The sequence below is a fragment of the Triturus cristatus genome, chromosome 9 (genome assembly GCF_964204655.1).
Source record: "Triturus cristatus chromosome 9, aTriCri1.1, whole genome shotgun sequence".
Taxonomy (NCBI): Eukaryota; Metazoa; Chordata; class Amphibia; order Caudata; family Salamandridae; genus Triturus; species Triturus cristatus.
Window position 1 is genome coordinate 499,205,883 of NC_140592.1, and position 15,959 is coordinate 499,221,841.

Sequence of the window (15,959 nt, forward strand, 5' to 3'; positions counted from 1 at the left end):
CTGTGCTGGGGCAGTAGAAAGGCTCCAAAGATTAAGCATTGGATTCAAGATTTGACGTATTGTAAGGACACCCTGCAAACGTATGAGGAGGAGCTACCCACGGGTTCAAAGCCTAGAGATTATTGGAAATACTTGATTGAATATCTGCAAATGTACCAAGTTGACTGATTGTGTTTAGCAGCTGCACCATAGACAATGTGTTTACAGGTAACATTGTAAAGTTACAGAAGCTGGATGATGGATGTTGTTGTACAATGGTCTGTATGTAAATTACATGTTAGACATTGTATGTCTTTGAAAATGCTAATAAAAATAAAAAAGTATTAGCAAGGTGTGGTAATGGTCTGACAGCTATAACCTGTGATTTGTGTAGAGATAAAAATAAATCAATAATGATTTTAACTTGTGGACGTTTCGGGTTTTTTCAAAGTAGTTGTGAAATGATACAAATCCCTCTGGCACACACTATATGTACGATTTATATTCAAGTATAAACAATATTGTGTTATCAAAAATCAACTCATGAGTGTTAGCAACTCCACACAAAGAGTTTTGATGTTTCAAAACTTGGACTCCAAAGTTCATTTATTGTGGGTATTTTCAATGTTGAAACAGCAGATTCTTCCCAGTAGCCAACACGTGTTTCGTCGAATGTTTTGACTTCATCAGGGCCTAATCTACTTTTCAGAGCCAACCGTGTATTAATTTTATTAGGCCTTAAGTTCCAGAAATCACGGTGGTCCAATAGGTGATCAGTAGAGAACTGGTCTGTCTAGTGTTGGATGAGTAATTCAGTTCTATATTGTAGCAAGCCAGTTCGATTAGTGTCACCACAAAGTATTCGGTGATGCACAGTGTATGTGCTCCGTGTATCTTGGCTGAACACTGCACTGACATCTCAGACACCATTGCCTTGATAAGCTGGCGCATAAAGTCAAGCGCTTTCATTCTTTGGAGGTTGTGGCACTGAACATCATTAAAATGGATTATAATATTATTTATACCTTACAATACTTAGAAACTGCAGAAATGAGTTAAGCACTCCATCGAACAATCTACTGTTATGTTACCCATGATATTGACCACAAATAATTAATCTGCCGTGCTTATAGTTTGAAGCAACTCGTTTGTATTTCTAAGCAATAACTTATCATTGCAGTGGTGAGTGTCTGGCACCTGGGCCTACCTTCACAAGCGCATTATCAAATTATATTCAAAACATCTCTTATCCCACAGAAGGTATATAGTGTTATTTTTCTGGAACAAAGCTGTCTAATGGGAAAGCTTGCATTCTGCATGCCCAACATCTTCAGTACAATAAGAGACAATTAATGTATTAATCGTAGGTCGGATTTATTTTGTTGCCAAATATACACGAACACTGTGCCCTGTGAAGCACTAACAATTACCCATGCAATAACTCAGAAAATTCGAGTTGTTTGTTTTAGTTCTTTCCACTCCTAATCCAGCTACCTGGATATAGGCCCTGAGGCTGGACAGATTTGCGTAGAAGTTCACTTCAAAGTGCTGGCAATGCAAAATAATGAACTAGGCACACTGCGCTAGTTTAGAACAATGCTCCTTCTGTACCGCCAGGCGCGGGGTTTAAAAAATAATGAAATCGGCACACGGCGCTAGTTTAGAACAACACTTATTATGTGTGGCGCGACAAGTCCCCTGACCCAGTTTCAAAACATAATAAAGTAGTTCTGAAAGAAGGAATAACAATGGGCGCTACGTAGGTTTAACGTAGTTGGGAGGTACCCTTGGGAAGGGTTAAAGACTGGAAGAGGCATGACTACATGTCCTTCACTAGTGGGAAGAAAAAAAACCAGAGTGCCCATGTTGCCAGCAAATGGCAAGCCTATAGGTGTGGCTGTAAGCCAGATGTAGATACAGCATGTCTCGGTTCGAGACAGCGCATGCGCACAGTCTAGAGCCGAGACCTAAAAACGGCCCGCAGCACTCCATAATCCGCCCCCACCGTTCCGGCCCACTGGGAAAATGCCCGTGGCCCACTACGGCCAGTCCTGCCCTGCTATGTGCTAACCTAGAGCCCTGACCAAACAAACATCTAGTCATGTGAAAGCAATGTTTCTCTCTGAGCCCAAGACCTTCCGACCTAAATGTCCGATCCACCCCAAGCAAACACACACCGTTAGAGCCATTTTCACCCTCCTTTTCGTGCCAACTTGCTCTTCAAGCAAAAACCAGGACAAAGGAAACAATCTAGTGAAGAACCACACAAAACAGTTTCTCATTTCTCGTTAGAGAGCATCTCAGACAAGCTGCAGGCACGAAACTCTCACTCTCACTCCTAATGACTGATAAAACTGTCCTACAGAAGATGGAAACAGTGCTTTGGTAGCAGCCTTGCAATTAATCTGTGAAATAGTTGCATGCCTCAGGTGGTTGCATTTATTACATCTTCATTGGATAACAGTACTTCTACGTTAGACTTTAACAGTATCGACACACACACACAGTTGTTGTTCTCAAGGGTCTGATGAGTGGGCTTCTACATATCGTGACTCTGTAATGGTGGACTCAATCTGTCTGTCATGAGTTGGTCACTCTGTGAGCTGCCTCAATCCGGAAGACGTTCGTGAATTGCTCCTGTGCAAAATGCTCCAAGCGAGAGGCCCCCCAATCACAGTTGGCTCCTTCATGACCTGTCCCAGGAGTGGTGTCCAACAGCACATTCCCTATGATACTTTCAACACCAGATGCATATGAAAGCTTTACACCACGGAGTAGAGATTTCTGTGTCATCCTAAAATGGACTATTGCTCTTTAGGTCCTCTTCCCCACAAGGGCAATCTTGTTTTCTGTCTCAGTCAGAAAGGTTTGGTCTGACTTTAGTTGAAAGTGTCTCTCCCATCTACTCCATGGAGTCATCTATTCTGCTATTGTAGGAGTCTCTCTCCTGCTCGCCTTCGGAATTGTCTGTCTCCTGTTCTATCATTGAAGCATGCCCACCTCTCTCTCAAAAGGGTTAGTCTCTCCAGTATGACGTTAGAACAGTTGTGGTGAGCCTTTGACAATGGATGTCTCCATCTCTAGCAGTGGAAAATTTGGGTTGTGATCTACCCCTGAGAGGGTGGGTTTGTTCTTGTTTCTCTTCAGAGGGTTTGTCTCTTACCTTACTCATCGGAGAATGTGTTTCTTTGTCTACGCTTCAGAGGATGTCTCTTTGTTCACCCTTCAGAGGATGTGTCTGTGGGTCTACTCTTTGGAGGATATGTCTTTGTCTACACTTTGGAGGATGTGTCTCTTAGCTTACTTTTCAGAGGATGTGTCTCTTTGTCTACCCTTCGGAGAATGTGTCTCTTGGTTTACCTTTGTTTTTTTCTCTTCTGCCCTTATTATGGGCATGTATTCTAATCTGTTTTAGCGATAATCAGTGTGTTGGATTGCCCCCTCATGGGCTGTCCCTTATGTTTACTTTTGGAAGGCTCTGTCCCTGCTCTATACTTGGGTAGCTTTGTCTCATAGCATATCGTGCCTCATCCACCCTTGAATGCTTCTATTCATTGGTCCACCTAGGAAGGAATAGGGGCACTCCTCCCTACACTACAGTGCAGAGATCTTTCTCTAGGTCTACACTGGTAGATTCCATACATCAAGACTTCCACAAGTCTAGAATTGGAAACGTCTGTCTCTCGGACTCCTCCATGAAGTGTTAGTCTTCCCAGTGAAGACTGTCTTTTAGATGTGTCTCTCTTTACTCCCTAGACATGTTGTTCACTTCAAATGTACAGGAAGACACTGCAGTGTTTATGCCCTCTTTTATAGGTGTATGCTCTGCCTTCGCTTGGGCCTGTGTCGATCCTTTCGAGGAAGCCAAGTACATGGAAAACAAATCTAGAGTCTGGCTACAGATCCATGCTTCTTGGGGCTCATCAATCCCAGTGGAAGATCTCGTCACCCATCGTGAAGAATGTCCACTCAGCAGAACAAGTACTTTAGGGAACTGTATGAAGCGGCAAGTCCTCATCCACAGCACAAGTGTGCAGGACCTGCACATTCAAAGAAAACATTCAGAGGCAGATTCTCTTGGCTGGGCAGTAGAGAAAACTGAATGGCTCCTTTTGGGAATGTTCTATTGCAGTGACTGTGAAGCACGTTCTGTGGCTCTGTAGCAGCACGTGGAATGTAAATATATCAAAAGAACAAAGTGTAGTTTCACTTGCTCCATGATAGTAAAAGGCTGCGATCTCTTTGACTCTGTGCCATTGAGTAATAAGATCTGGTGCTATTCAGCAGAATTGGGGGGCCCGGTTTCTGTGAGCGTCACTGTGATGAAATGTTTATAGCTCTTTAGAAACTAAGTGGTTGCACTTTTTGTGGCTCAGCGGCAACGATGGAGCTTCTACGGCACAGTGGCAGTGACTGTGTGGCGACGAGGATATGCTTCAGGTGGGGGCTCTGTCGTTTTTTTGGCACTCACATATTGCAGGTGTGTGGCATATTTAGGGTGCACATTAAGTGGCTTCTTGGCAGAAGCTATGATGCTGGTCTTGTGGAACTGGATGTAGTTTCAATTGAAATGTGGAGTGGCAGAGATGTGGTAAGGTTTGTGTGGTTGTCTTGTAGCTGCGTGTGCAGTACAGGCCTTGTAGCAGTGACTGTGCCGCAGGTTCTGCAGGGAGTGTTTATGTGTCTCTGTGGCAGTGATGGATGTGAAGGCTCATTGGCTGGACATGAAGGTGCCAGCATAATCCGATCTCCACAACAGCGACAGTAATGGTGGCTGCAGAGCCTCAGCTCCCAGAGAACTTGCAATCTCAAGTGGTTGGATTATAGGTGGACATCAAAAACTCCATCCTCCACAGAACGCACCTCCTCCTCCTGGATCTCTGAAGGGAGAATAACACACAAGGTTAGAGGCTAAACACGCATGGGCACTAAATGAAACTATCTCTTAGCACGGACACATAATGCCTTTATGTAGCTATCCCTTTTCCTAGCTCACCTTCATTTCCCCATACGCTCTTTTTTTTATCCGACATATTTATTTATACTTAGGTGATCAGGAAAAGGAAATATTATACAATGATATCTAGTAAAGGACTTACAAACAGATACACAATTTGTTATATTTTCCATTTCTAACTGAATAGTTTTTACACGGGACACATCCATTACAACGCAGTCATTACAACAACCTACCTTTACAAAGCAAATGTTACAACGCAACTGCCTTTACATCTTATGCCATTACAATGCATGCCATTACAACGCATGTCACTACAACGCATGCCATTACAACGCATACGATTACAATGCATGCCATTACAACGCATTGTAAGGTAAGTAATAGAGATTTCTTTAGTATTAGTGTGGGTATGGGTTTTCGGGTACATGGGAATAGTAATTTTTACCCCTACACTATCCAACACTTTCCCTACTGTTGCACTCAGTAAAGTGGAAATAGTAATTGTTACCCCTACACTATCCAACACTTAGAAATGATTACCCCTACACTATCCAACACTTACCCTACTGTTGCCCTAAAAGTATTATGCGTTGTAATGGTATGCTTTGTAATGATATGCTGTGTAATGGAATGAGTTGTAATGGTAGTTTCTAAAAATGAGTTTTAATGGCATGCTGTGACAGGGAGCCCCAGGGGCACCAAGGAACACGGCTTTCCGCCATCTCCAGGGAAACCGGGAAGGCTGGAGACGCCGGAAATAAAAGAGCCGGAGCACGCCGAGACTGGGAGAAAGTTTGGAGAAGCCGGGGAGAGACGCGGCAGCGCCTGAGGCGAGGACCGGACGGAGACGAGTACTGAGGAGGAGATCCCAAGAGGAGGAGACGACGGCAAGAGGAGACCGGAGGCTGGCGAAGACACCGAGGGTCAAGGAGCAGAGGCGTCCCCTGTGGAAGGCGTGATGGATGAGGCAGCCGTGACCCTGTCAGCGGGTCACGGCTTCAGGCAAGTCACCGCAGCAACCGAGCACCGGCTGGAGGGTTGGTGGCGCACCCAGGCGCTTTACACAGGGTTATAGAAGGGAGCAGGGAAGCCAGAGACGAGGGACAGAGAGAAACCCTTCACCTACCGGGCTGTCCGTCTGGCTCGTTAGCCTTTGTTTTTCTTGTTTACCGTGCAGTCGCATATTTTGTTTGTTTAACACAAGGGGTTGGAGAGAGAAGAAAGAGAAAGGCCCGACTGTATATAGCATTAGACCCAGGTAGGGTCTAAAGAGAGCACCAGGACTCAACGGGGCTTCTGAGGTAAGAGGCTCCTCAGGGCTTATCGGACGAGAACCCCTTCAGGATGGACAGAGGGCGCAGGGGAACGTAAGATACAGAGAGGGGAAAAAGGGAAGAGGTTGACAGGGAGCTAGAAACAAACCAGGGAACCCTTACTGACAGCCTCTCTCTCTTCTTCTACCGAGGGGACGACCGCAGTGTGGACAGAAAGGAATTGGAAACAAGAAGCAATCGGACTCCTGTGGTACCAGCGGACGTCACGACGGTCCAGAAGTTCTATCCCTCCAGAGAATCCCCTTTATCACTCTGTGCCGAGCTATGAATAAATACCTCTAGTGCACCAAAGTTGTCGTCCGTGGTCATTGGGCAGGTGACACATGCATTGTAAAATTACGCAATGTAATGGTAGTTGCGATGTAAAGACTGTGTTTTTAAAGCATGCATTAATTGCATGCGTTGTAACATCATACATTCTTTTTACACCTGTTCCCCTGTCCTCCTCCTTGAACAACAACCACTCCCACTCCCTCCCCTCAAAACATCATCTATCATTCCGAAACAACTCTTGGTCCTACTAGGTGAGTTTGTACACCAATGAATCTTGCATTAACTTTAGAAGGTATACCAAGCATCAGAATGAGGAAAGCTAATGAACACTATTGTCAAATGCCACGTTTACACACTGCTGTAGAATCTGCATTGGGGTGGATGGTATAAAAAGACAGATCCCGTGACAATGCCTGGACTATTTTATCACAGGAAGGCGATCTGAGCAACTATAAATGAAGGAACACAATGCAGGTAGATTCCATGAACCCATATGGCCTGAAGTTGGGCTACGCCTTTCTGACAGGAGCCCTGCCTTTTTCATTTGGAAACTGCCAAATTACATCTTACATATTGGGGAGATAACTGCTGATGCTAGTCATAGTAAAGAACTATGACCCAGAAGTAGTATCCATTTTCAAGGTTGCAAACTCTTTGAATCGGTGTTTGGGACGACAAAAATGGATTTTAAAATGTACAAATCCCATTGTAGGAGTCTGTAAAGTTTTATCAACTCCCATCAAGGGAGCTTGTTGTAGGCACCCTTTTCAGATACCAAATGGGTCACTGCAATATCAATGCTTTGAGACATGAATCCGTTCACAAAGCATTGAAATGTTACCCCATACCGAGTTGGGGTGGTAAGCCATTCACTAAAGAGAAGTGGTACCCTTGTGTTGTGAATGTTAAAAGATATGGTGGAGAGTAGTCAATGGTCCAGTAGACCTCTGCCAACTTCCATACAAACTTTTTTTTTTTTACTTTTTTTTTTTAATGCAGCCCTATTTCCTTAAATATAAAATGAGTTTCTCCTGTTGAACGGTGATCATAGACATGGCGAGCTGCTGACTCTTGTAGGCCACTCATCCCTGTGGTGGCCACCAATCAGAGTGGTGGCAATTTTAGAGCATTAATGAGGTAGGTCAGATTAAAGCACGCTCCAATTTGAATTTTTATGAACTGACCTACTAGTAAAATTCAATACGTGTCACAATAATTTTGGTTGCAAACTACGACCAATATTTAGTACATCTAGCCCCAAGATAAGTATTTCATGAAGTCCAAGTTCATCTACTACTTAAATCATTGAGTGAAATTCATGCATTGCCTTTGCTTTAAAGGTAGCATTAGTTGCTCTGTTACATCAGGCCAGTTTCATGCAGTTCCATTTCATTTGCTTTTTAAGTGGTAAAAGGAAAGAATACATTGAATATTATCAAATACAAGGATCAAAAGGTAAGGTTTTCAGACTTTACACAGACTGTCATCATTACTGATACAAGTGATGTGTTCTGATCTACCACTGACACTCTTACAAGCAGATCCACTAGTGCTGCTGGTACTATTTCTGGGATCAGGCGAAATGTAAACATTTCCTGTTTAGTCAAGCGAAGCTGGAAAACCTCACTGTTCACAAAGGCACGAGAAGTTTCCCAACTTTACTTGAGGTGAAGTTAGGCTTCCTGGTCATCAAAGGTGACACTTTCCTGCAGCCACATGCCCAGCCCTGGCATGGGTAGAACATCCAACTGCCGGGACTCGATAGGTGCACTGACACAGCCACACACAGAAGTCATCATGCTGGGTCTCAAGCTGGGAACGTACTCGCTTATGCTGAGGGCATCACTTAGCTGTGAGAATAGTGTGTGAACAGCCACCGTGCATGAGCTGCACAGCATTGATTCACTTCTGCATCCCAGTGTTGTTCCCATTGTTTAAATGAAAGCTTTACATGTGTAGACTCTTGAGAATGCTAAACAAGCATTAGTAAAACCAATGGGTCTGACGTCGTCAGGTAGCTTTTTGGCTAGGCCAATCCATGTTTTGTCATTGCATTTGCAAACCTTTAATGTTGGGGATCTGCAAAGTCTTCGCTAATATAAAAAAAAAATTGTCTCAAAAAGCACACATTGCCATTGTAGACTCTACCACAAAGGGAACTATCTTGTATGTGGCTGCGTTCTTTGTGAGAGAGCAGAATCCCGTCACTCACAGTGAAATTAACCAATAGCGTACCCACCACCCCATTTTGTATGCTGTAGTGGGCGGACATTTTTGTTTTTAACTACATAGCAACAGACCAATAGATGAAGAGGGCTGGCTGAGAGCCTCTATTAGCAAGTATATTATACATATACTTTTTGTAAAATTAAAGGTTTGGGCTTAAGCCAGGCCTACAAATATGTGCATTTGCAAACCATCTGGCTTTGCAAACTCACACACTGCTATTTTCTTCTTTCCATGCTAATTCTACCACATGTACTGTTACTATGATGCCTGGTACTATAAGCAAAATCATTGCTACTATGAAAGTAGTTAAAGTAGTACTATTAGTATCATGTTTATAGCTACTATTACAATTATAGCTACTATTAATACTGGTGCCACTGGTCCAGATTCTATGCTCTCTAAAAATACTGCAGCAGGTATTACTGCTACCATTAGTGTCGCACTACAACTATGGTAATAGTTACTGCCACTACTGGTTCTAATATTAACTATAATAGTTCAAGTATTTATTTTGTGGCAATTACTGCACAATGTACTACTAGCACGACTATTACTGATGCTGTGGGGCTTATTTACAAGCCCCTTGCGCCCTGGTACATCACTATTTAGTTGGAAAAAAGTGACATACCGACGGCACAAGTGGCTTATAAATAAGCCCCTATATCTATAGCTGTTTACCAGAACCCCTTTCGGAGGGCCAATAGACAAGTAGGGGTTACCGGGCTCAACCAGTGTATTTGAGGCGTTAAAATTAGTGCATGGTTGGTGTTAAAATTAGTGCATGGAACAAACAGCGTTCTCTTTTACTCCTAAATGTGTATATTAATCCTAACACCCGATCAAAAAAGGCCCACCTAACGCGTCTAATGAAAATCGTGTGTGCCCTGGTGGTGGACTATCCCAATTCAGATTACATTATTACTGGCGACTTCAACACTAATTTTTTTCAGGGCAATTCTATCGATTACTTTTTACATTTACAAGCTTGGAAGTCAAGGCACAGTCCAAACCCCCAAACCAAGTGTATTGTGGCCTTGGTGAGCTCTGTGTACTGCAATTCTTAAGTATTGGTTTTCTGGTAATGAATGGCAGATCTACGAACGATACTCCTCCCAACTGGTCCTGGTCAAATGGCCGCAAATGCTCCTACTTAGATTACACTATTTGTAATTTAGCGCTGTTCCATCACCTGAGCAACTATAGCATTCTTCCTCGATCAGAAAGTGACCACCGTCCCCAAGTCGTCACCCTAAATATACAGCCAGAGTACCATAAACCTGCTTCAAGGACATGCCCAGGAATTTATACAGAAAACCTAAAACGGTTAAGATGGAATGACGACATCAGCCCAAATATCATGGAAGCATGTTTGGTATTTATAACAGAAAGCACTGATGCAGCGGTCTTCTCCACTGGCACGTGGTCGTCCTTCTGCTCCCAATTGACAAGCCGTTTTCCATCTAGACAACATGCTCACAAGGCTCATTTCAGCTGCCAGTTTCAAATTTCCAGTCAAACAAGGGCATTGAAGAAATCTAGAGACAAAACTCTGTGGATTCTCAAGACGTCCCCAGGAAACAACGAGTTCTTGAATGGGTATAAAGCCAACCAAAAATTACTCAGGGAGGCAATACGAACCAATAAACGGCGCCACCTAGCCCAATTTTGGTGCAAACTTTTATGGGAGAGCAAAAGCTGCAACTCTAAAAGATTCTGGGCCCTAATTAACCGCCAAAATTCTAGCTCCTCTTGATCTGGGTCAGCAAATATTGCAGAAGCTGTTTGGTCTGCCTATCTGACTGACCATTTTAGGGCCGCAGAGGTCTCTGCGTCTACAGTTTTATCTGTTCCTAAACAACCGACAACCAACCCACAATCGATCAGGAGTAGCTCCATGGCCTGCTTGGACCCACAAAGTGAAGACCTACAAGTCACTCATGAAATAGTCACCAAAGTACTACTAAAAGCAAGATCTGATGGCGCTCCGGGTCCAAGTGGCCTACCACAGTCCTTGTTTAAAACAAACAATGACCTATGGTCGAGATACCTAACCAATCTTTTCAACTGTGCACTGACAAGTTCAACCATACCGGATTCATGGCGAGGGGCAATACTCCATCCGATCTACAAGTCTGGCTCCCATGCCTCTCCAAATAACTACAGACTAATAGCTCTGTTAGATATTGAAGCCAAGTTTTTTGCAGGAACACTATTGGAGGAACTGAGACATTGGGTAGAGCAGAACAATCTGATTCCAATGACCCAAACTGGCTTCACTGCTAACTCCGGTACTATGACCAATTTACTGTCGCTGTCTATTATTGTCGACAAAGCTTTAGTTACATCCAGGATGGTTTTTTGTTGTTTTATAGATTTTAAAGCTGCATTTGATCGGGTACCAAGGGCTGCTCTATGGGAGAAGCTAAAAAAATGGGGGATTCCAGACAACCTTCTGGATGCGATCATCCAACTTCATTCGGGCACATGGGTACAGGTGAAGTTGGGGCCTGGCATACATCTCTCTTGGAAAATCAAGACAACTAGAGGGGTCAAACAGGGATGTGTGCTGGCCCCCCTTCTTTTCAATTTGTTCCTAGCTGATCTGCCATCCTCCCTCGAAGAAACAAACAGCCATTCGCCTAAGATGGGAGGTGTACCGATAAGCAATCTTTTATATGCCGATGACCTGGTCCTCTTCAGTCTGACACGGGTAGGGCTGCAAAGGCTACTAAACAAATTTGAAATCTACACCACCATGAATGGATTAGAGGTTAATTTAAAGAAAACCCAAGTGGTCACTTTTGGTAGAAAACTTTACCGTGGAGGAGGTTGGCTTTTTAACAACTCTAGTCTCACAATAGGAAACACTTACAAATATCTTGGGGTCAATTTTGACTCCAGGGGCAACCTCAACAAACAGCGTAAGTGTCAAGAATTCCTGTCATACAAGGGAAACACGCCCTTATGTAAACAGGAGAGCTGTTACATAACTCAAGGGAAACACGCCCTTATGTAAACAGGAGAGCTGTTACATAACTCAAGGGAAACACGCCCTTATGTAAACAGGAGAGCTGTTACATAACTCAAGGGAAACACGCCCTTATGTAAACAGGAGAGCTGTTACATAACTCAAGGAAAACACGCCCTATAAAGGGAGGAACCGGGAGGTACAAGGCTGTCGGATATTGTGTTTACACCGACGTACCTGCTTCGTGAAGAGCAGTGTTCCGGAGTGGTGCTCCAGTAAGGCAAGAACGGAGGTAGGTCGAGTCGTTACTCCCTGGGCCGTGTCTTGCCCCATTGTCACCTGTGAAGGACCCGGAAGCTCTACCGGTCAACCATTGAGCTTCGCTTTTTGACTCGGCTGAGTCCAAGCGCAGTGGCGCTTTTGCTGGTTGGAGTCGTAACTCCCAGCCCGACCAGAGACACAGGGACTGCCAGCTGTAACGCACACCAGGAGGTGTTTGCCGCGTTACAGACTCGGAAGTCCACAGGATCGATCGAGCGGCTGCTCTCGGTTCAGTCTTCTTGCTTGTGATTGGGGTATCGGTGACGCATCACCAGGAGGTGACTCCGCGTCCCGGTGCAGTCTGAGGAAGAGGTTGAGCGGCTGCTCCCTTCAGGTAGAGACCCCGGCTGGGTGTTTCCCTGACTCCTCGATTCTCCCCAACACTCTTCGTGCCCCTCACAGCCTACCGATTGGCATTGTCGGCCATTTCAGGACGGTTAGGACCATCCGTGCTGTGGGCTGGTAACGTACTTAGCCTGGAGGATTCCAGTGACTATAACTTTTGTTTGTTCTTTGTATTTTATTTGCCTTCATTAAAAGAACTAACCCTTCACAAGTGGTTGCGTCCTCATTGTCGTGTCTGTTAAACGATCCTGAGACGTTCAGGGCGTTACAAAATATCCGACCTTAATAACACTAACTGTCTCCCGGTCGATAACAGACATGGCAACACTTGATGATGTGCTGGCTGCTTTAGCGGCCATGCAAGTTGAAGTGGCTGCCTCTAGGCAAGAAACAGCCGATGTAAAAGCCAGACTGGATGCTATCCAATTGGACCCGCTCACGCCCAGCACCTCCCTCACGAACCAGACCCCTGCGGTAGTAGTGGAAATGCCGGTAGCCATCCCCTTGGCAACACCAGAGAGGTACAGTGGGGATCCTAACACAGTGCAGGTATTCCTCACACAAGTGGCGCTACATTTATCGTGCAAACCAAAGGCGTTCCCCACGAGTCAGGCTCGTGTGGCTTTCCTTATATCCTATTTGGCTGGAAACGCGGCACAATGGGCCGTACCTCTGGTGAGCAGGGACGACCCCCTCTTATGTGATTGGGGGTTATCCAACCGGATACTTTCCTGAGGGGAATAAAGAGAGGGATCAGGTCATTCGCATGGCGGAGGTGGCTCCTCAGTCACAGAGAATGGCAGCTGAAGGACGGGATACCCCTGAAGGGCAGGTGCCTATTGATACCCACGCCTAGGCTAAGGAAACAAGCATTCATCTGGTGCCATGACTCTCCATGCGCAGGTCATTTGGGCTTTGAAAAAACGGTGGCTAGCATGGGACGGCATTTCTGGTGGCCAACCATGAGAGTGGATGTCAGGAGGTGGGGACAGGAGTGTCCTACGTGTGCTACCATGAAGGCCGACCATGGCCGAACCCAAGGGCTCTTACATCCACTTCCGACCCCGGATAGACCATGGGATAGCATATCACTGGACTTCGTGGTGGGCCTACCGGTAGACCAGGGGATGACGGCAATACTGGTGGTGGTGGATTACTTGACGAAAATGGGGCACTTCATTCCCTGCAAGAGAGTCCCTACGGCCGGGGAATTGGCGTCACTACTCCTAAAGAATGTGGTACGACTGCATGGATTACCTGGGGTGATCGTGTCGGACCGGGGGTCGCAGTTTACTGCGCAATTCTGGAAGACTTGGTGCACTGCGCTGCATGTTAAGACCGCCCTGTCCACTAGCTACCACCCTCAAACGGACGGCCAAACCGAGCGCCTGAACCAAACGCTCAAACAGTATCTGCGATGTTTTGTGGACCAGGGCAGGGAAGAATGGGTCGACTTGCTATGGGTTGCAGAGATAGCCTATAACAACGCCACTCACAGCTCCACACAGTCATCTCCGTTCTATAGCAACTATGGCCAACATCCCAGGTTCTTGCCATTTCTACATCCGTTCAGAGAGGACAGGATTCCCGCCACAGCGGACAGGGTGGCACACATAAAAGACACGTTGATGCGCTCAAGGGCTGTCCTAATAGAGGCCAAGAGAAGATACAAGGCTGCGGCAGATAGGAAGAGAAGGCCCGGGCCACTGTACCGCACTGGAGACTACGTCTGGATATCCACAAGAAACATGAGGTTTCGAAAGAACAGTGTGTTCCATCCCAAGTACATGGGCCCCTATCGAATTACCAAGTGTATGGGTCCCGTGAACGTGAAGGTGTGCTTGCCCCAGTCATTGCGGATACACCCTGTCTTTCATGTATCATTGCTCAAACCAGCACCCTCCAAGCCGTCTGGGACACCTAGGCCGGTATGCGTGGAGTCGGAGGTGGAGTATGAAGTGTCGGGCATACGGGCGTCCAAATGGCGCAGGGGGGAAGCTGTGGTACCTGGTTGCGTGGAAAGGCTATGGCCCGGAGGAGCATTCATGGGAACCGGCTGAAGGGGTTCATGCTCCGCGCTTGGTCTCCTTGTTCCATCGGCGTTTTCCTGCCAGCGCTGGACCCGTGGGGAGCCGCTGAGAGGGAGGATGTACTGTCAAGAATTCCTGTCATACAAGGGAAACACGCCCTTATGTAAACAGGAGAGCTGTTACATAACTCAAGGGAAACACGCCCTTATGTAAACAGGAGAGCTGTTACATAACTCAAGGGAAACACGCCCTTATGTAAACAGGAGAGCTGTTACATAACTCAAGGGAAACACGCCCTTATGTAAACAGGAGAGCTGTTACATAACTCAAGGAAAACACGCCCTATAAAGGGAGGAACCGGGAGGTACAAGGCTGTCGGATATTGTGTTTACACCGACGTACCTGCTTCGTGAAGAGCAGTGTTCCGGAGTGGTGCTCCAGTAAGGCAAGAACGGAGGTAGGTCGAGTCGTTACTCCCTGGGCCGTGTCTTGCCCCATCGTCACCTGTGAAGGACCCGGAAGCTCTACCGGTCAACCATTGAGCTTCGCTTTTTGACTCGGCTGAGTCCAAGCGCAGTGGCGCTTTTGCTGGTTGGAGTGTGTAGTATCCTCAGGTCATGTTATTATGTTCCCTTCATTCTGTACCTAGCTGCTCAGCCAGTGTCAGTGTTCCGCGTAGAATGTTAGTGTGGGTGGAATGCTTAGATACTGTGTGGGACTGAGACAGTTGGGAAGATGGGCTGAGCAGCTAGGAGGCTGCTCCTGGTGGGGCTAATGCTGGGGTCTATACTGGGGCCTATTGTGGAGCCTGATCTGGGGCATGTTCTGGGTTTACTACTTCTGCACCTAAGATATCAATAAACTTCATCTACTCCTACCTGGCCACGTCTACAGCGTCTACTTGTCATCCTGCACACGTGAGCCAGCCCACTACAGAGTCGTAACTCCCAGCCCGACCAGAGACACAGGGACTGCCAGCTGTAACGCACACCAGGAGGTGTTTGCCGCGTTACAGACTCGGAAGTCCACAGGATCGATCGAGCGGCTGCTCTCGGTTCAGTCTTCTTGCTTGTGATTGGGGTATCGGTGACGCATCACCAGGAGGTGACTCCGCGTCCCGGTGCAGTCTGAGGAAGAGGTTGAGCGGCTGCTCCCTTCAGGTAGAGACCCCGGCTGGGTGTTTCCCTGACTCCTCGATTCTCCCCAACACTCTTCGTGCCCCTCACAGCCTACCGATTGGCATTGTCGGCCATTTCATTTCTGCCCTCTGTTGGCATACGCCGGGATCGGCGTATATGCAGAGGACGGTTAGGACCATCCGTGCTGTGGGCTGGTAACGTACTTAGCCTGGAGGATTCCAGTGACTATAACTTTTGTTTGTTCTTTGTATTTTATTTGCCTTCATTAAAAGAACTAACCCTTCACAAGTGGTTGCGTCCTCATTGTCGTGTCTGTTAAACGATCCTGAGACGTTCAGGGCGTTACAGTAAGGTCATTTCAGTAAAAGCCATGAACCTACA

General features: G+C 46.1%; 1 protein-coding gene across 10 annotated transcripts in view; it reads right to left on the reverse strand.

The window, feature by feature from the left end:
• Nucleotides 1-1,334: 1,334 nt before the first annotated feature.
• Nucleotides 1,335-15,959, reverse strand: part of RASGRP2 (RAS guanyl releasing protein 2) — a 595,380-nt gene continuing 580,755 nt past the window's right edge. For all 10 annotated transcript variants that reach the window (XM_085625475.1, XM_085625474.1, XM_085625477.1 and 7 more), the window contains one exon: nucleotides 1,335-4,859. In XM_085625475.1, the coding sequence (XP_085481601.1) occupies nucleotides 4,801-4,859 (59 nt within the window). In that variant the 3' untranslated portion in view covers nucleotides 1,335-4,800. The remainder of the gene's footprint in view (nucleotides 4,860-15,959) is intronic.